Source organism: Ovis canadensis, chromosome 23, assembly GCF_042477335.2.
Source record: "Ovis canadensis isolate MfBH-ARS-UI-01 breed Bighorn chromosome 23, ARS-UI_OviCan_v2, whole genome shotgun sequence".
NCBI classification, from domain to species: domain Eukaryota; kingdom Metazoa; phylum Chordata; class Mammalia; order Artiodactyla; family Bovidae; genus Ovis; species Ovis canadensis.
In genome coordinates this window covers 71,404,198-71,420,744 of record NC_091267.1, presented here as the reverse complement: position 1 = coordinate 71,420,744, position 16,547 = coordinate 71,404,198, and the positions used below count along the sequence as shown (strand labels likewise).

At 47.8% G+C, this 16,547-nt stretch overlaps 1 protein-coding gene across 2 annotated transcripts in view; it reads right to left on the bottom strand.

Annotated features, from left to right (window-relative positions):
* Positions 1–6,473: 6,473 nt before the first annotated feature.
* Positions 6,474–16,547, bottom strand: part of MALT1 (MALT1 paracaspase) — a 63,192-nt gene continuing 53,118 nt past the window's right edge. For both annotated transcript variants that reach the window (XM_069569225.1, XM_069569226.1), the window contains 5 exons: positions 15,865–15,992; positions 11,183–11,332; positions 10,677–10,834; positions 9,377–9,502; positions 6,474–7,617 (listed from right to left, as the gene is read on the bottom strand). In XM_069569225.1, the coding sequence (XP_069425326.1) occupies positions 7,177–7,617; positions 9,377–9,502; positions 10,677–10,834; positions 11,183–11,332; positions 15,865–15,992 (1,003 nt within the window). In that variant the 3' untranslated portion in view covers positions 6,474–7,176. The remainder of the gene's footprint in view (positions 7,618–9,376; positions 9,503–10,676; positions 10,835–11,182; positions 11,333–15,864; positions 15,993–16,547) is intronic.

Sequence of the window (16,547 nt, the reverse complement as noted above, 5' to 3'; positions counted from 1 at the left end):
GGATTTTGAATAACTTGTGGGCTTCCCTTGTGGCTCAGCTGGTAAAGAATCTGCCTGCAATGTGGGAGACCTGGGTTGGGAAGATCCCCTGGAGAAGGAAATGGCTACCCACTCCAATATTCTGGCCTGGAGAATTCCATGGACTGCATAGTCCATGGGGTCGCAAAGAGTTGGACACAACTGAGCGACTTTCACTTTCTTTCACTTTGAATGACCTTTGGTCCTGTTTCTGAACGTGGGCAGGGATCGCTTTGGGGGTGCTCCCTATGACTCCCAGTTGAGTTGTAGGTTTTGTCCGGCTAGTGTCTGGGGAGGGCTGGGGGCAGATGAGACTGAAGTGGACAGGAAATCCCCACCCAGCCCCTTGAGGCAGAGGGGTCTGGAAAGTTTGTAGGTGCACCATAGCCTGAGAAACCTCTGGGTCGCACCTTGGAATTCCTCCTTTCTCAACAGAAGCAATCTCCAGGTCTTGGCCTTTTCTCTGAATTTCACCATAGCTGTGCCTTGGGTTCTGTCCATGAAAAATCACAAATCTAGAGTTGGGAGCATTCTGTGCACACTGGACAGTACTGAACAGTGCCCTTGAAATGGTTTAGATGAGAATACTCAGGGTTAGGTATATTTGATCCCAGTTATGTGAGTGCTAGGTGGCTTCAGGCGTGTCTGGCTCTTTTTCGATCCCACGGACTGCAGCACCAGAGTCAAGCGGTGAGAGGTCAGGAGGGGCATGGCCACTGGCAAGGCCTCATTGTGGCTTGGCTGAGTGGCTGCGAACACCGCTGCTCCTCTGCTCCAGCAGCCCTTCCCAAGGCTCCGGCCTTCCCTGTGCTCTGGGCTGCAGCAGGAAGCAAGCTCCCAGGTTGTAAAAAACCCACGCAGAGTGAAGGACAAACGAGCCTGCGCTGCCCTCTGCTGGGCTCCCGGCGCATACCCACCACTGGAAGGACTGATGCTGGAGCTGAAGCTCCAACACTGGCCCCCTGATGGGAAGAGCTGACTTATTGGAAAAGACCCTGATGCTGGGAAAGATTGAGGGCAGGAGAAGGGGACAACAGAGGATGAGGTGGTTGGATGGCATCACGACTCGATGGACATGAGTTTGAGCAAGCTTCGGGAGTTGGTGATGGACAGGGAGGCCTGGGGTGCTGCAGTCAATAGGGTCGCAGAGTCGGACACGACTGAGCGACTGAACTGAACTGAACTGAACTGAACCCACCCAGAACTCAACAAAACAAAGTAAGGCCTGGTCCAGAGAGCTGGGCAGGCCCCAGAGGACGGTGCAGACCCGGAGTCCTTAAAGGGGACCCCCAACCCTTTCAGGCCCGCTGGTCGCTGCTGCTCAGGCCCCAGAGTTTCTCACTGGGGTCCGATCCCTCCTCTGAGGGTGCAGCGGATGTCACCACCAGCGAGCCGCCCCGGCTCTCCCCTCCTGGCCGGAGCGTCAGCTGCTCCCCTGCCGGGGAGGGTTAGTCACTAAGTCTGTCCGACTCTTCGACCTCATAGGCTGTAGCCTGTCGGCCCGTTTGCTTCTCCAGGGGGATCTTCGCCACGAGCTGTTCGTGTGTTTTGGACCCGATTAGGTTGAAGTGAGCTGACAGGAGTTTGTGATCAGCGGGGGAAGGTTTGAGTTCATTTCTGTGTGACAAGGTCGAGGGGACCCCCGGGAGGTGCGTGGTTGGGCTACCAGGAACGGTCCTCCGTCCGGGAGGAGCGGGTCAAGGAAGCGAGAGGAAAGCTGGGTCATCACGGCGGAGCTGAACGTACGGAGAAGGGGGAGAGGACAGAGCGTGGGAGTGAGACACGGGATACAGAGCTGGCTGTGTTATTCAGGACGAGGGGAAAGAACGCATGGTTAAAAATCCTCTCAGAAATTTTTTGGGTCACGCCGTGCGGCTTGTGGGATCTCAGGTCCCCGACGAGGGGCTGAACCCAGGCCACGACGGCCAAGGCGCCAAATCCGAACCACTGGGCCACCAGGGACCTCCCTGGAGACAAGCTTCTGTTTTAAACGTTGAGATCCCCTCCGTTCTGCCGTTTCTCTAGAGACAGTGAGTGTCTGGGCCGGCGGGGGGCGCCCGAGACTGACAGCAGCCGGGGAGCGGCGGCTCGGCCGGCTCCGCCCGCGCTGCTCCGGGTCCTTCCCAGGCCGCTCGGGGCTGGAGTCGGAGCTGCCATCCTGTGCGGGTTCCTAGAGCTGTCACAACCCATTTTCACCAGCTTGGCGTCATGAAACAACAGAAATTTATTGTCTTCCAGTTCTGGAGGCCAGAAATCCAAACTTCGTATCAACGGGCAGAAAGTGGGGTCTTGGCGGGGCTGTTCTCCCGTGGGAGAGTCTGGAGGGCACGCCTCCCCGTGCGTCTGCAGCGTGTAGGGCGCGCGCTCAGCTTGCGGCTGCGCCGCGCGTGCCCGCCTCCACCTCCACGCGGCCTCCACTGTGCCTTGTCTTCTTTCCCGCCCCTTACACGCACAGACACTTGCCACTGGGGTAGGGACCGCCCTCATCCAGGATCATCTCGCGTCCAGATCGTTTTTTTTTTTTTTGCCTATTTTATTAAAAAAAATGTTTCGGCTGCACCGCGCGGCTTGCAGGATCTTAGTTCCCCACCAGGGACTGAGCACAAAGGATTGTGCTTTTCCTTAGCAGTGAAAGCACAGAGCCCTAATCCCTGGACCACCAGGGAACTCCCTCCAGATGCTTAGTTATATCTGCTAAGACAATATTTCCAAATAAGGTTGCAGTCACAGATTCTGGGGAATTGAGAGAGAGATTTGGCGGGGCGGGGCGGGGGAGGGGGCACTATTCAGCCCACTACACCTTTCTTTTGTCTGCAGTTTAATAACCTGGTGGGTGACCTGTGTTTTATTTTTACTATATGCCTGCTCATGCTTTTATTGGGTGACCTTATCTAATGCTTACTAATACCCCTGAGTATTCAATGGAAGGACTGATGCTGAAACTCCAATACTCTGGCCACCTGATGTGAAGAACTGACTCACTGAAAAAGACCCTGATGCTGGGAAAGATTGAAGGCAGGACGAGAAGGGGACGGCAGAGGATGAGATGGTTGGATGGCATCACTGACTCAACGGACATGAGTTTGAGTAAACTCCAGGAGTTGGTGATGGACAGGGAGCCCTGGCGTGCTGCAGTCCATGGGGTTGCAAAGAGTCAGACATGACTGAACAACAAGAACAAGGAGCCCTGTGGCAGATGGTACTTAGGAGAAAAGTGAGGCTTAAGAGACGAGAGGGCTGCAGAGCTGGGCTTTGAACCCAGGGGAGCTGTCCTCTTGAGCCTAAGCCTTTTATTTTTATTTTTTTTAGGGCCTAAGCCTTTTAATTTCATGCTGCCTCTTGGTGGGATCATGTCTCTACCGGGAAGGCTGCTGCGGCTAGAAGCATCAGAGTGGCTAAGGAAATCTGCAGTTTTGTGGAGGAAAGTGGGACTGTATCTTCTCAGCTTGAGCCCTATAATCCCAGAGCAAGCCTTGTCACCAGCATCGTCACAAAGAGGATGCAGAATGCGCAGCGTGGGGAGGACACCTCTGTCCTCCTGCAGAGCCGCCTGCCCCTCGCCAGATGCCTGGCGTCCTCGACTTCAGGCCTGTGGGCGCCAGTGTGGGAGCTGTCTCCGGGCAGGGGGCAGACTGTTGGTGGGCAGCCGCCGGCAGCATGCCCACAGTCACCAGCCCATGTGGGGGTGGCAACAGGTGCCCGGGCAGCTCAGTCCATGCCCAGGTGCCACGGGCAGAGGCTGAGGGTGGCGGGCTCCAAGGAGCAACCTTTCTGTTCTTCCCATGAGCGGCACCCGCAGGGTGCACCGGGCCCTGCACTAAGGAAGCTGGCCGAGCTCAGGGAGGGCTGGGGCAGCCAGGGCCTGACGGCTTCTCCCCTAGCTCCCAGCCGCTCACCCACGAGGGCAGCAGCGGCCCCAGGCAACCCTGGATGCAGACACGGGGCTCGTGGCGGACTTGTCTGGAGTCGGCTGAGCCTGCTGGCACCTGTGCCTCAGGCTTGGGGTCTCTCTGAAGTCCTCCCCCCGGGCTGATTTAGGAATCGGGGACTCTGGAGACCCCTGGTCTTTCCACCTAGGCGCCCCGGGCATCTGAGGCTGGGCTCAGCGATGACCTCGGGAATGCTCGCATCCTCTGGACCAGATGTGAAACCTGGGAGCCTGGGGCCTGCAAGGGCCCTTCCGTCCCCTCACGGCCCTGCTGTCCTCCCTGGGGCTGCGGCTTTTGGGACGAGGTCTCAGGCTAACTGGGGCCCCGAGACTGCAGGTGCATGGTTGGAGAGCTAACTCCCAGGCAGGCGGCGCCGGCCGACCCTTCTGTTTTGGAAGCAAGCTGCCCATGGCCCAGCCACAAAGAGGCCTCTGTCCACCCATCGGTCATCGGCAGGAGGCTGGCCATGCAGCTCAGGTGGGCAGGACACCGTGACGTCCTTCTCCTTCCTCACTGCAGTCTTTGGGGACATCCGTCTCAGTTGGCAGATAAAGCAGTGCTGAGGTCTCACCACTGTTACAGTTCCTGCAGCCCCGGCTTGGGCCCTGGTCACATCTGTTGGTGACATCTGCCAACAAGGGTCTGGGGCATAACACTGAGGGGAAAGCTGGTCCTGAGGGTCACTTGAAGACACAGACACTTCATGGGTCAGGCCTGAGATGTGTGGAGTCAGCAGACAGCGGCTAGGATGGCTCTCAGACCAGCAAGGCGAGCCTCAGGCCGACTGGAGTTCCAACTGCTAAAGACCCCCCGTCAGAGGGTGCTGGCAGCAGACGTGGCTGCTGACGGGACTCTGGGCTTGAAGTGTCCAGCTCACCGGCAACGCTGGTTAATGAGATGGCTGTCTGGGCCAGTTCAGCCTGGATCCTGGATTCATCAGAGTGTCTCCATCAGAGTCTCCCCTGGTCCGCTTCATCCTCCTGGTGGGAATGCTGCTCTGTGCCCCGAAACGAGGTCATTTCCTGGGACCACAACAAGGTCAAGTGACCCCAAAGTGTAAAATCCAGTTTTTATTCATTGTTAATCAGCTATACCCCAATACACGATAAAAAGTTAAGCAAAATAATGTTAACTTTTCTCTTTATGAACAGGGTCCTCACTCACAGTTCTGTGTGAATTTGCCAATTTACTTATTTATAGTTTGTTTATAATCCCCAAGTCAATACTTGCAGCCCTTCGATGACCATTCATGGACATGTGCAGACTGGTTGACAGGTTGATCTCCCCAACACGCATGTTCTCAGGTGAGGAGAAGCGAGGCCGCGCCCTGCCTTGTCTCAGCTCCCTGCAGGCATGGCCAGAGGATGCAGGCAGGGCACAGTGAGCTCTGCCTCTGGGGCCTGCCCGACGGGTCTGGGTCCCGATGCTGGCCCGTTAGCCAGGGGGCCTCAGCCAAGTCACTTAATACCTCTGAACCTCATTTTTTTAATACAGCAAAACAGAACTACCAGGATAAACTGTTTTTAGGAGTTAAGGTTATAGCCTGAGATTGGGTTGCCATTTCCTTCTCCAGGATTTGAGATATATATATATGTAACACACACTCCCCCTAGGAGCAATGGCTCTGTATTTGCTAATTTAGTATTCACAGTGACACTGTAGATTATTACTGTGGTGAATAACAAGATAATTTATATATGACTTGTTAAACCAATCTTGCATTCCTGGGATAAATCTCACTTGCTCATGGTGTATGACCCTTTTTATGCTGCTAGACTGTTTGCTAGGGTTTTGATGATTTTTTCTGTCTATAATAGCTATTGCTCTACAGTTTCCCTGTGATGTCTGTGATTTTGTATTACGGGATGCTTTTGAACTGATATGTTGGAGAAGACTCTTGAGAGTCCCTTGGACAGCAAGGAGATCAAAGCAGTGAATCCTAAAGGAAATCAACTTTGAACATTCTTTGGAAGGACTGATGCTGATGCTGAGGTTACAATATGCTGGCCACCTGATGGAAGAAGAGCCGACTCATTGGGAAGGACCCTGATGCTGGGAAAGATTGAGGGCAGGAGAAGGGGACGACAGAGGATGAGCTGGTTGGATGGCATCACCGACTTAATGGACATGAGTTTGAGCAAACTCTCAGAGATGGTGAAGGACAGGGAGGCCTGGCGTGCTGCAGTCCATGGGGTCGCAGAGTGTTCTCTCCTCTTCTACTTTTGGAAGAAATTTACAAAGAATTGGTGCTCTTTCTTTAAATGTCTGTAGAATAGAGCAGTGAAGACATCTAGGCCTGCGATTTTCTTTGGGGATGTCTTAAAATTACTAATTCAACCGTTTCTTAATACTGCCAGCTGCTTTTTAAACTTGCTTTTTGCAGAACCAAAGGTGATTATCTCCTAAGGCCAGTAAAATTCAATGAGAAAATACATGTTATCAAGGAAGTCAGGTCCAGGGTTTTTAAGATTCAGGTAAACAGCTACCAAGATTATCCAGTAGCAATATTATCCTGCTGCCTAAAGCTTTACCATAGAAAAACATTTTATTACTTCTCATGTGCTTTCATGACCTTACAAATTAAGGAATAAGACATTTCAGCCCGTTCTACAAAGATTTATACACAGACGTTAACTAGTATTCGTAGCAAAGTCCTATAATCACAAACTAAAGTTCATGTGCTTCTAGATTATACACAGACCTTCTTATTTACATGTCTTAGAGTCTATCTACAGAAATCATGCCTGTCTCAGAAGGTGTCAGGAAGGCGATGTGTAGTGGAATACACACTGCAGTACAAACCTGGAAAGGTCTCGGCTCCAGCTTACAGAAGATGCCTCGGTGTGTTTCTCCCACTGACAAAAATTAGGTGAAGCCTGATCACCAAGGTTCTTTTCCTGGTTCTAGAAATACAATGACTTATTCTATAGTAATGCCGTTCCCACTGTGCTTACTTCAGAGTGGTTGAGATGAAAACACTGTTATGTACACAAACATATACACGTCCATACTTCATACTTACAGAAGAAATTAACCCATCCACAGAAGAGGAGGTTTGTAGTTAAATAATTCCAACATCTCAAAGTCCTGAGTTTGCCATGAAATGCCTGTTAACTAATTTTCTCTTGCTACACGTGTATCTATTTGCTTTTCCCCTAATATCTCACTTTATGTAAGTACTGTTGGATGAGACATCTATTAATTATGAGAACTTTTGAGAACAAAGAAGTCACTTTTCAGAAATTCTAAGCCCATCAGAGAACGTGAACGGTATTTCATCAGTCGTCTCTACTGGCACGTTGCTTCTGCCAAACTGACGTGAGTAACGGTGGGTGTGATGGCTTGAAACGAAGGTGTCCGCAGTCCGGCTGCAGCGACAGCCGTCTGACGGCATCACGCTGCTCGAGTTACTGAGGTGGGAGTGGTAAGCGCCGGAGAAGGAGTCCTGAGGTGGGCGGTAGCGGGCCGCCCCCGCGGAGCTGGCGGCAGAGCTGGGGTAAGGGCCGTTACACATGACGCAAGTCTGGAAGCACGTCTTCCTCCCTGAGCCCCGATGAATGTCGAGTTTAGCAATGAGAGGTTTTCCCACATTCACCTCCTGCTTTTCCTCTACGGTATCTTCCAGCCCTGAGTACTGATACGACAGACAGACGGTGAAGACCAGATGTTCCTGGGAAGGAGAAGAGATGAGGTTTGTCATTTTCATCAATCAGGAGAGTGTATCAGTCTTAGAATACCATCCACACACACATCCAGACAAAGCCAAACAGCAGCCAAAAAAAGCCAGTCTCTTCTCTCCTTTCCCAGGTTCCAGACCCTCAAGGTACCCTTTACATTTGCCTTATACTAAGAAAGGCTAGCTAGAACCAGCTTCCACTTTCCTCATTCCATATACTGAATTAGTATAGACAGAATCACAGAGATCTTGTATTACATTCCTGATGAACAGTGAAGAGATATTTTTCCAAGCAGTGGGGCTTAGAAAACTGTCTTTCCCTATTACTGGAGATGGGGAGTGATCTTTAAACGAAACAATAATCGGCTTTATGGGACTTCCCTGGTGGTGCAGTGGATGGGCGCCTGCCTGCCTGTGCAGGGGATGCTGGTTCGATCCCTGGTTAGGGACGATCCCACGTGCTGAGTAGCACACAAGCCCATGCCCGCAACTACTGAGCCCACGCTCTCCAGCCTGCAGGGCTGCAACCACCAAGCCCGCGGGCGGCAGTCACTGAAGCTGTGAGCTGCAACTCCTGAAGCCTGTGCGCCGACAGCGTGTGCTCTGGCATGAGAGATGCCAGCCTAGTGAGGAGCCTGCGCAATGCAACCAGGAGCAGCCTCACCCCCCGCGACTAGCGCAACGCCCACGTGCGGCCACCAAGACCCCCCGCGACTAGCGCAACGCCCACGTGCGGCCACCAAGACCCCCCGCGACTAGTGCAACGCCCACGTGTGGCCACCAAGACCCCCCGCGACTAGCGCAACGCCCATGTGCGGCCACCAAGACCCAGCACGCCTCCGCCTCCAAAATCAGCTTAACATCAAGGTGAAAATTTTAGCTGTTTTTAAAATATTATGAAGTAATAACCCACAACCACAAGTGGAGACGTATACCTGAATCGGAGAATGGACAGAAGTTCAGAGACACAAGGCGAGTGTTGGCTGACTAGCCGTGAACAGGGCGGGCAGGTTTATGACTGCCGTCCTGGTGTGACTGTCAGTAGTACTCACTTCACGCCCCAAGGTTTGGCTAAGGCCTCCAGGGTCATGTAGCTCCAAATAAAAAACTCAAGTCTGGCAAGAACATGGTTCTATTGCAAAGCTCAACCCTATAGACCACGAAAATCATGCAGTTTCTCGTGTGTGAGGCCAACGAGAAATGAAAAAAGATAAAAATAAACTCCCATTCTAATTTGTCATGTTTTGCAGAAAGTCATTGAGCTAGGAAATGCTTATCTGAAAATGCTAAGGTATTTACAAGCAGACTATGCTCTGTGTCTCTAACTTTTTAATAACATGGAGGGTAATGACATGCATTCTCACATACAAATCCTCGGGCCATTATTAAGGACAGAATACAAAATGCGAAAAAGGTCACGGATGAGACTCGCGGTAAAGCCATTCTCTCTGCTTCAATGTGCAATGAAGCAGCACATCTCTGGCCCAATACACGGTTCACAGGCACAAACGCCTATCACTTTCAGAAAGTCTGCCTTCTGCTCAGTCGCTCTCTGCGGCCCCCTGGACTGCAGCCCGCCAGACTCCTCTGTCCGTGGGATTCTCCAGGCAAGAACACTGGAGCGGGTTGCCATGCCCTCCTCCGGGGCATCTTCCCCACTCAGGGACTGAACCTGGGTCTTCTGCATTGCAGGTGGATTCTTTACCGTCTGAGCCACCAGGGCAGCCCAGTTATAAACAGGAAAAGTAGTAACCTTTAATTTCTGCAGTGAGCTGAGTCTAGTGTACAGGCAGTGCTTGGGAAGCTCCTTTGATACTAAATAGCTGCCGGTCTCTTCAGGGGTCCCTTTATTTGCATCTTTGGGGTCAATATCTAGATCCTGTGAAAACCAGAAAACGTTATTAATGAAATCAGTGAAAGTCACAACATCACCTGTGACCATGAAACATCTTAACAGGTGCTGCTCTCCAATGAACTGTGATCTGAGTAGGTAACCCTACCAGGGCTAAAGAAACAATGGAGATAACATTCTAGAATCATCACAATAATAAACGGAATTCTAAATTCCTCACCGATACACTTAAGAAGTTAGCTCTGGAAGGACAGTTCCTTTCAAACTGTTTCTGCAAGCACTTTGAAGAAGCGTCCTTAAGTTTCCTCTAAGTTTGGGCCCCATGAGCGTTTGGCTCCTGGACTCCCTCCCTCCTTAGTCATCACTGTGGGGAAGGTGCAGGTGCATTTATGTGACTTGTATATTTAACAGAATAAATGGACGTGCCAAAGGCAGCTTCCCTTCCCCTCCTCTTTCTTCTTTTGCAGCCAATTGCTGTCAAGAGCAAGTGATCTGCGCTGTGACTCGAGAGCAGCCATCAGGCTCAGCCGGCCCAGCGTCTGGGGCCCCATCCTGGGCCTGGGCTGCCAGGGCCGCAGGACGGATCCGTTTAGTTCTGGGGTCAGCGCAGGCTGCAGGCTCTCACACTGAGCACCGCCCTCCAGGAAGCCCTGATCAGAAGCGAGGGAGACGTGCTGGGGTGCGTGACTTACTCCGTGCTTACGGCTCAATTTACCGCAATGGTGCAGGAAAAGGGATTTTGTCTGGTGGCTCCTTTAGGCCAAAACAAAATGAATATCGTATCTAAGTGTTTGGAAAGAGCTAGGTTTCTATTCCAATACACTACTATAGTTTGACAAATACGACTCCCGCTGTTGTAGTAACTATTTGGGGGCAAGTTTTTAAGAAGAGATTAATTCTGGACAATTATGTATAGCATGTTTTATTCCTTCATATGTGAAATACTATTTAGGGTGAGATAAATTAAAGGCTTATTTCCTGGGTGAACTTAAGACACTCCTAAATTTAACATATTTAAGGTATTTTGGCGATTAGTTTTTAAATATTATGAGTATTATTAAGTATAAATATTTTTATATATGTAATATATGTATACACACTTTCTTTATATTAAATCATAAACTTTTAAGTTTTCAAAAATTTAGTCTTTAGTGACGCTATACCATTATAGTTTAAATAAAAGAAAAAAGTAGAGACTTACAAGTGGAAAGTCAGTAACATAGGCATCGCACATTAATATATCGGGTGGTTTGTGGACTATACTCGTATAGATTATCATGACGTTGGAAAACTCGGCTGCAAATCCTAATTGAATCTGAACACCACACTGAAATTTAAGACACATACTTTCTGGAAGCTCTGAAAAAAGAATAATAAAACTTATATAAATAACTAAAGAATTTTTGGTGAGTTTTCTGATGATAAGCAGCAAACAAATATTCTTTATGGGGCAAAATACTATTAGAGCTATTTCTGTTGCTTAAAAATGTTGCAGGGAATTCCCTGGAGGCCCAGTGGTTTGGACTCTGCTTTCACTACTGAGCACCTAGGTTCAATCCCTGGTTAGGGAACTAAGATCCCACTCACTAGGCTAAAACATATTCATAGCAAAGTCTGGAAGAAAGCTGTGAATTCAGAGTGAAAGACGACTTCATGGTTTTACATGAACATATATCAGAGAGAGAGCATAAGAAGATCTCACGGTACCGTGCGCCTTGGCCCACTGGAGGTTTCGCACCAGAGACTCCGCGGAATGTGCTGCTCCCTGGATTGGGTCAGTGAGGGCTCTCTTCTCAGATAAGCTACTTCGAATCTCTAGAGCCTGCTTGCCTTTGGTAAGGTGACATTTACCCATATCTAAAAGATAAGACGTGAATATTATGTTTAAGACCACATCCTTTCATTTTGGCCAAGAACCCTTATATTCTCAGCATCACTTATTCACTCCAGACACCTACCAAGCACCTATTGTGTGCCAGGCATGGTTCCAAGTGCTAAGGATATGGTGTGAACAAACAGATAAAAATACTGGACCAGCTCGCTTCTAAAGGCCCCTTTCTAGCTTTTATCTTCTATAATTCTATTGATGAGTCCCTAATATGCTAAGCCTTGAAGTTCACAAAGAAGTGAAAGTATATTACTTTACTGTAAGAGCAGTCATGATAATTTTATGTGTACTCTGTGGAGAAATACGTTCAGTTAGTAAACTAATGACTACACAGCTAAGAGAAAGTTAAAATATCATGGTGTCTTTATCTCAGATTTCTTTTTTAGAAAAGAAATAACATGTTAAAACAAACAATGTTAAAACACCATTACTGTCTCCCCAACTCAAAGTAACCAAAGTACTGGGTATATTCTTACACATATTATAATTTTTAACTCATGTAAGTATTGGTAAATAGTATATGTGAATGTTTAGGTTTTGAACTTACTAAAAATGTTATACATATGCTTTTCTAATATATTATTTTCACGCAACATAATTTAAGACATGAATACTGACAAATCTCAATTTAAATTTATAAAACCATATTCCATTCTTTTGCATGAATACATTAAATAAATTCATCCTGCTAAGTCGCGTCAGACCCTGTGTGACCCCATACACGGCACCCAACAGACTCCCCCATCCCTGGGATTCTCCAAGAACACTGGAGTGGGTTGCCATTTCCTTCTCCAATGCATGAAAGTGAAAAGTGAAAGTGAAATCACTCAGTTGTGTCAGACTCTTAGCGACCCCATGGACCGCAGCCCACCAGGCTCCTCTATCCATGGGACTCTCCAAGCAAGAGTACTGGAGTGGGTTGCCATTGCCTTCTCCAAAATTCATCCTATTTCTGTAAATATTATTAATAAAAATAAATTAATAACATCTGGTCTTGGAAAGTACTTTCTTATCTGGGAAAACAGACATAACACTCTAAGATTTGATCCCTTTCACTCAGAAAGGGATTCCAAATGTTTGTCTTTCATGAATAACAGGAAGGTCAGAGGGAGAGGGGAGTTACAAAACAACTGCGGTAAGATCAGGGCGTCCCTGGTGCTCAGACGGTGAAGAGTCGGCTTGCAGTGTGGGAGACCTGGGTTCCGTCCCTGGGTTGGGAAGATTCCCTGGAGGAGGGCATGGCAACCCATTCTAGTATTCTTGCCTGGAGAATCCCCATGGACAGAGGAGCCTGGCGGACCCCAGTCCATGGGATCACAAAGAATCGGACACAACTAACAACTAAGCACACAAATTAAAATATTCCTACTTTCTGCAGACATATATAAACTCAATTAAAACTATGTTAGAAGCAAATCAAGGGAATGATAAGATTTAGAAGGATGCACACGCTAGTAAAGTAATGCTCAAAATTCTCCAAGCCAGGCTTTAACAGTACGTGAACCGTGAACTTCCAGATGGTCAAGCTGGTTTTAGAAAAGGCAGAGGAACCAGAGATCAAATTGCCAACATCCGCTGGATTATCGAAAAAGTGAGAGAGTTCCAGAAAAACATCTATTTCTGCTTTATTGACTATGCCAAAGCCTTTGACTGTGTGGATCATGACAAACTGTGGAAAATTCTTAGAGAGACTAGGAATACCAGACCACCTGACCTGACTATTGAGAAATCTGTATGCAGGTCAGGAAGCAACAGTTAGAATGGGACATGGAATAACAGACTGGTTCCAAATAGGAAAAGGAGTATGTCAAGGCTGTATATTGTCACCCTGTTTATTTAACTTATACACAGAGTACATCATGAGAAACGCTGGGCTGGATGAAGCACAAGCTGGAATCAAGACTGCCAAGAGAAATATCAATCACCTCAGATATGCAGATGACACCACCCTTATGGCAGAAAGCGAAGAAGAATTAAAGAGCCTCTTGATGAAAGTGAAAGGAGGAGTGATATAGTTGGCTTAAAGCTCAACATTCAGAAAATGAAGATCATGGCAATTGGTCCCATCACTTCATGGGAAACAGATAGGGAACCAGTGGAAACAGTGACAGACCTTATTTTCTTGGGCTCCAAAATCACTGCAGATGGTGACTGCAGCCATGAAATTAAAAGACGCTTGCCCCTTGGAAGAAAAGTTATGACCAACCTAGATAGCATATTAAAAAGCAGAGACGTTACTTTGCCAACAAAGGTCCATCTAGTCAAGGCAACGGTTTTTCTAGTAGTCATGTATGGATGTGAGAGTTGGACTATAAAGAAAGCTGAGCACTGAAGAATTGATGCTTTTGAACTGTGGTGTTGAAGAAGACTCTTGAGAGTCTTCTCAAGAGTCTCTGCAAGGAGATCCAACCAGTCCATTCTAAAGGAGATCAGTCCCTAGTGTTCATTGGAAGGACTGATGTTGAAGCTGAAACGCCAATACTTTGGCCACCTGATGGGAAGAACTGACTCACTTAAAAAGACCCCGATGCTGGGAAAGCTTGAAGGCGGGAGGAGAAGGGGACGGCAGAGGATGAGATGGTTGGATGGCATCGCTGACTCAATGGACATGAGTTTCAGTAAACTGTGGGAGTTGGTGATGGACAGGGAGGCCTGGTGTGCTACAGTCTATGGGGTCGCAAAGAGCTGGACATGACTGAGTGACTGAACTGAACTGAACCCCATGAACGGGGAGTAAGGAAAGAGATAGAGGGAACATATAATCGAATGTAGGTTACTGTCAAAGTCTGAGATTCATGCTGAACATCTAACTCATAATAAAAACCGTCAGAAGTATGTTCCAAGGGACTTATTAAAAAGTACATCACTAATTGAATAAATATTTTTTTCTAGCAGATTGTGGAGTTTTATAGAGCAAGATGGCATTCAGGTACCTTAAATGCCATATTGCCAGAACTACATAGGAAAGAATTTATCTTGCAGTTTCAAGCAACATAATAATGCTGTTTCAAGTACAAAACCCAAAATCTGGGGTCACAGATTGATAGCAGGAACCTTATAACAGCAACCAATTTATTTCCCCTTTTGTTTCACTGGCACACAATTGAAACTGGAAAGGTGGTTTTTCTCCTCAACTGTTTGGCCTATGATCTTTGAAAACTTAAAAGTATTCGGAATAAATGATCCTGAAGAGTTCAAAGTTCAAATGTATAATAAAATATAAATAAAAATATAATCCAGAAGTTCAAATATACTGGGATGCCATTTATTGACAGAACAACAGGTGGGTGAACTGGTGCTTTTTATTAAGTTTTAAGATAGGATAGATTAAAGTTAGAATAAAACATTTTAGAGTCTTGGGAGCATGTTCGCATATCTCACTTTGAAAGTAACTGACACTCCAAAGACTTTTTTTTAGGCACCGGAACTTTGTCTTCAAATGAGAACTTTAAATAGAAGCCCACACAATATGTAAAACAGATAAAAGCAGAACTTCTTTGGCTGAAGAAGGAGGGTCAGGGCCCTGGCTGTCTACATTAAAGGGGAAAGCAATGAAGTCAAATGATCCAGCTAAGGGATCTACACTGATAAAAACATGAAAATAAATGAATGTGACTAATGAGCAGGTCGTGAAACATTCAGAAGCCATCTCTGGAACATCCATGAAGCTCCATTTTCTAGGGAGCCAGTTTGCAAAATAACTGCCTTCTTTTTAATATGACTTAAGAGCTTCCCTGGTGGCTCAGAAGGTAAAGACTCTGCCTGCAATGCGCGAGACCTGGGCTCGATCCCTGGGTCAGGAACATCCCCGGAGAAGGGGATGGCAACCCATTCCAGTATTCCTTCCTGGAGAACTCCACGGACAGAGGAGCCTGGAGGGCTACAGCCCATGGGGTAGCAAAGAGTTGGACACGGCTGAGCGACTAATGGTGTTAAAAAGAGACGTGTCAATCTGCTGCTGTAACAGGTGCTTCTCAGGGAGCGACGTGAGCACAGCACTGCCAGGCGGCAAGGCAGGGAGCAGCAGGGACGGTGGACCCGCGTGGCGGCAGACCGCGGGGTCCCGTCCTTCAAGCAGGGCTTCAAACTCCCACATTTGCCAAAGGGAAAAAAAAGAACCCAGCCTTTTCCCACAGGGCCTCGAGATGTCCACAGAGTTTCATCTGTCTGACCCTGAAAGAAAATGCTCATTGGACAACTTTTTTTCTCCTTTTTCCAAAGAAGCAGACTGGGTGGCATCAGGCACTAAGTATTAAAACAAGGTAGAGAGTTTTGAGGATTAAACTTCATTTATTTCACAATCGTGTCTGGGCTCAGCCTTACAGGTCAAAGTAATGCTACGCTAACACATACAGCTAAGCCGATAAGGAAAGCAGAGTCTTATAAACATCATATAAACTATTTCATTGTCCCATGAAACAGACACCAACTCCAAACCCACACAATGACTGCGGTTAAAATACTCAGAACCGTAAGCAGCGCTCTTCAGGTTTTGCTTTACCTTCTGCAACTTCATCCAGTAACACAGTGATCTTCTTTTCTTCTAATAACCTATCCTTTAAAAACTTCATGAAGATTCCATTTGCCAGCCCAGAATGCTGTATTTCAAAAGCTTCTGCTCCTTGACACCTGAAAAGACAGACATTAAGAAAACAGGCAAACACTTGCCCCATGAGGCTCCTATAAAAACTGATGAGTCTCATGTACTATCCTGCCTCTCATAGGGCATCTTAATTAAAGAACTGACCTTTAAGCAAGAATTAAGTGCTTTGGGGCTTAGAAAAAAGATGCCAAGCTCTAAAGTGCTGAGGTCAATTATTTAAAATTTTGTATTAAGAACATCGAGGCAAATTTATGCCTAGATGGCTATGGATATTTCTAGGCTTCTAATCTACAATCAAAAAGAAGTCATTGGGCTTCCCTGATGGCTCAGTGGTAAACAATTCACTTGCCGAGCCAGGAGACATGGGTTTGATCCTTGATCTGGGAAGATCCCACATGCTGTGGAGCAACTAAGTGTGTGCGCCGCAAGTCCTGCGCTCTTGAGCCCTGAGCCGCAAGTCCTGAGCCCAGGCTCTGCAACAAGAAGGCACCACCATGGGAAGCCCACGCACCACAACCAGAGTAGCCCCCACTTGCCACAACTAGGGAAGGGCCTGTGCAGCATCGAAGAGCCAGGACAGT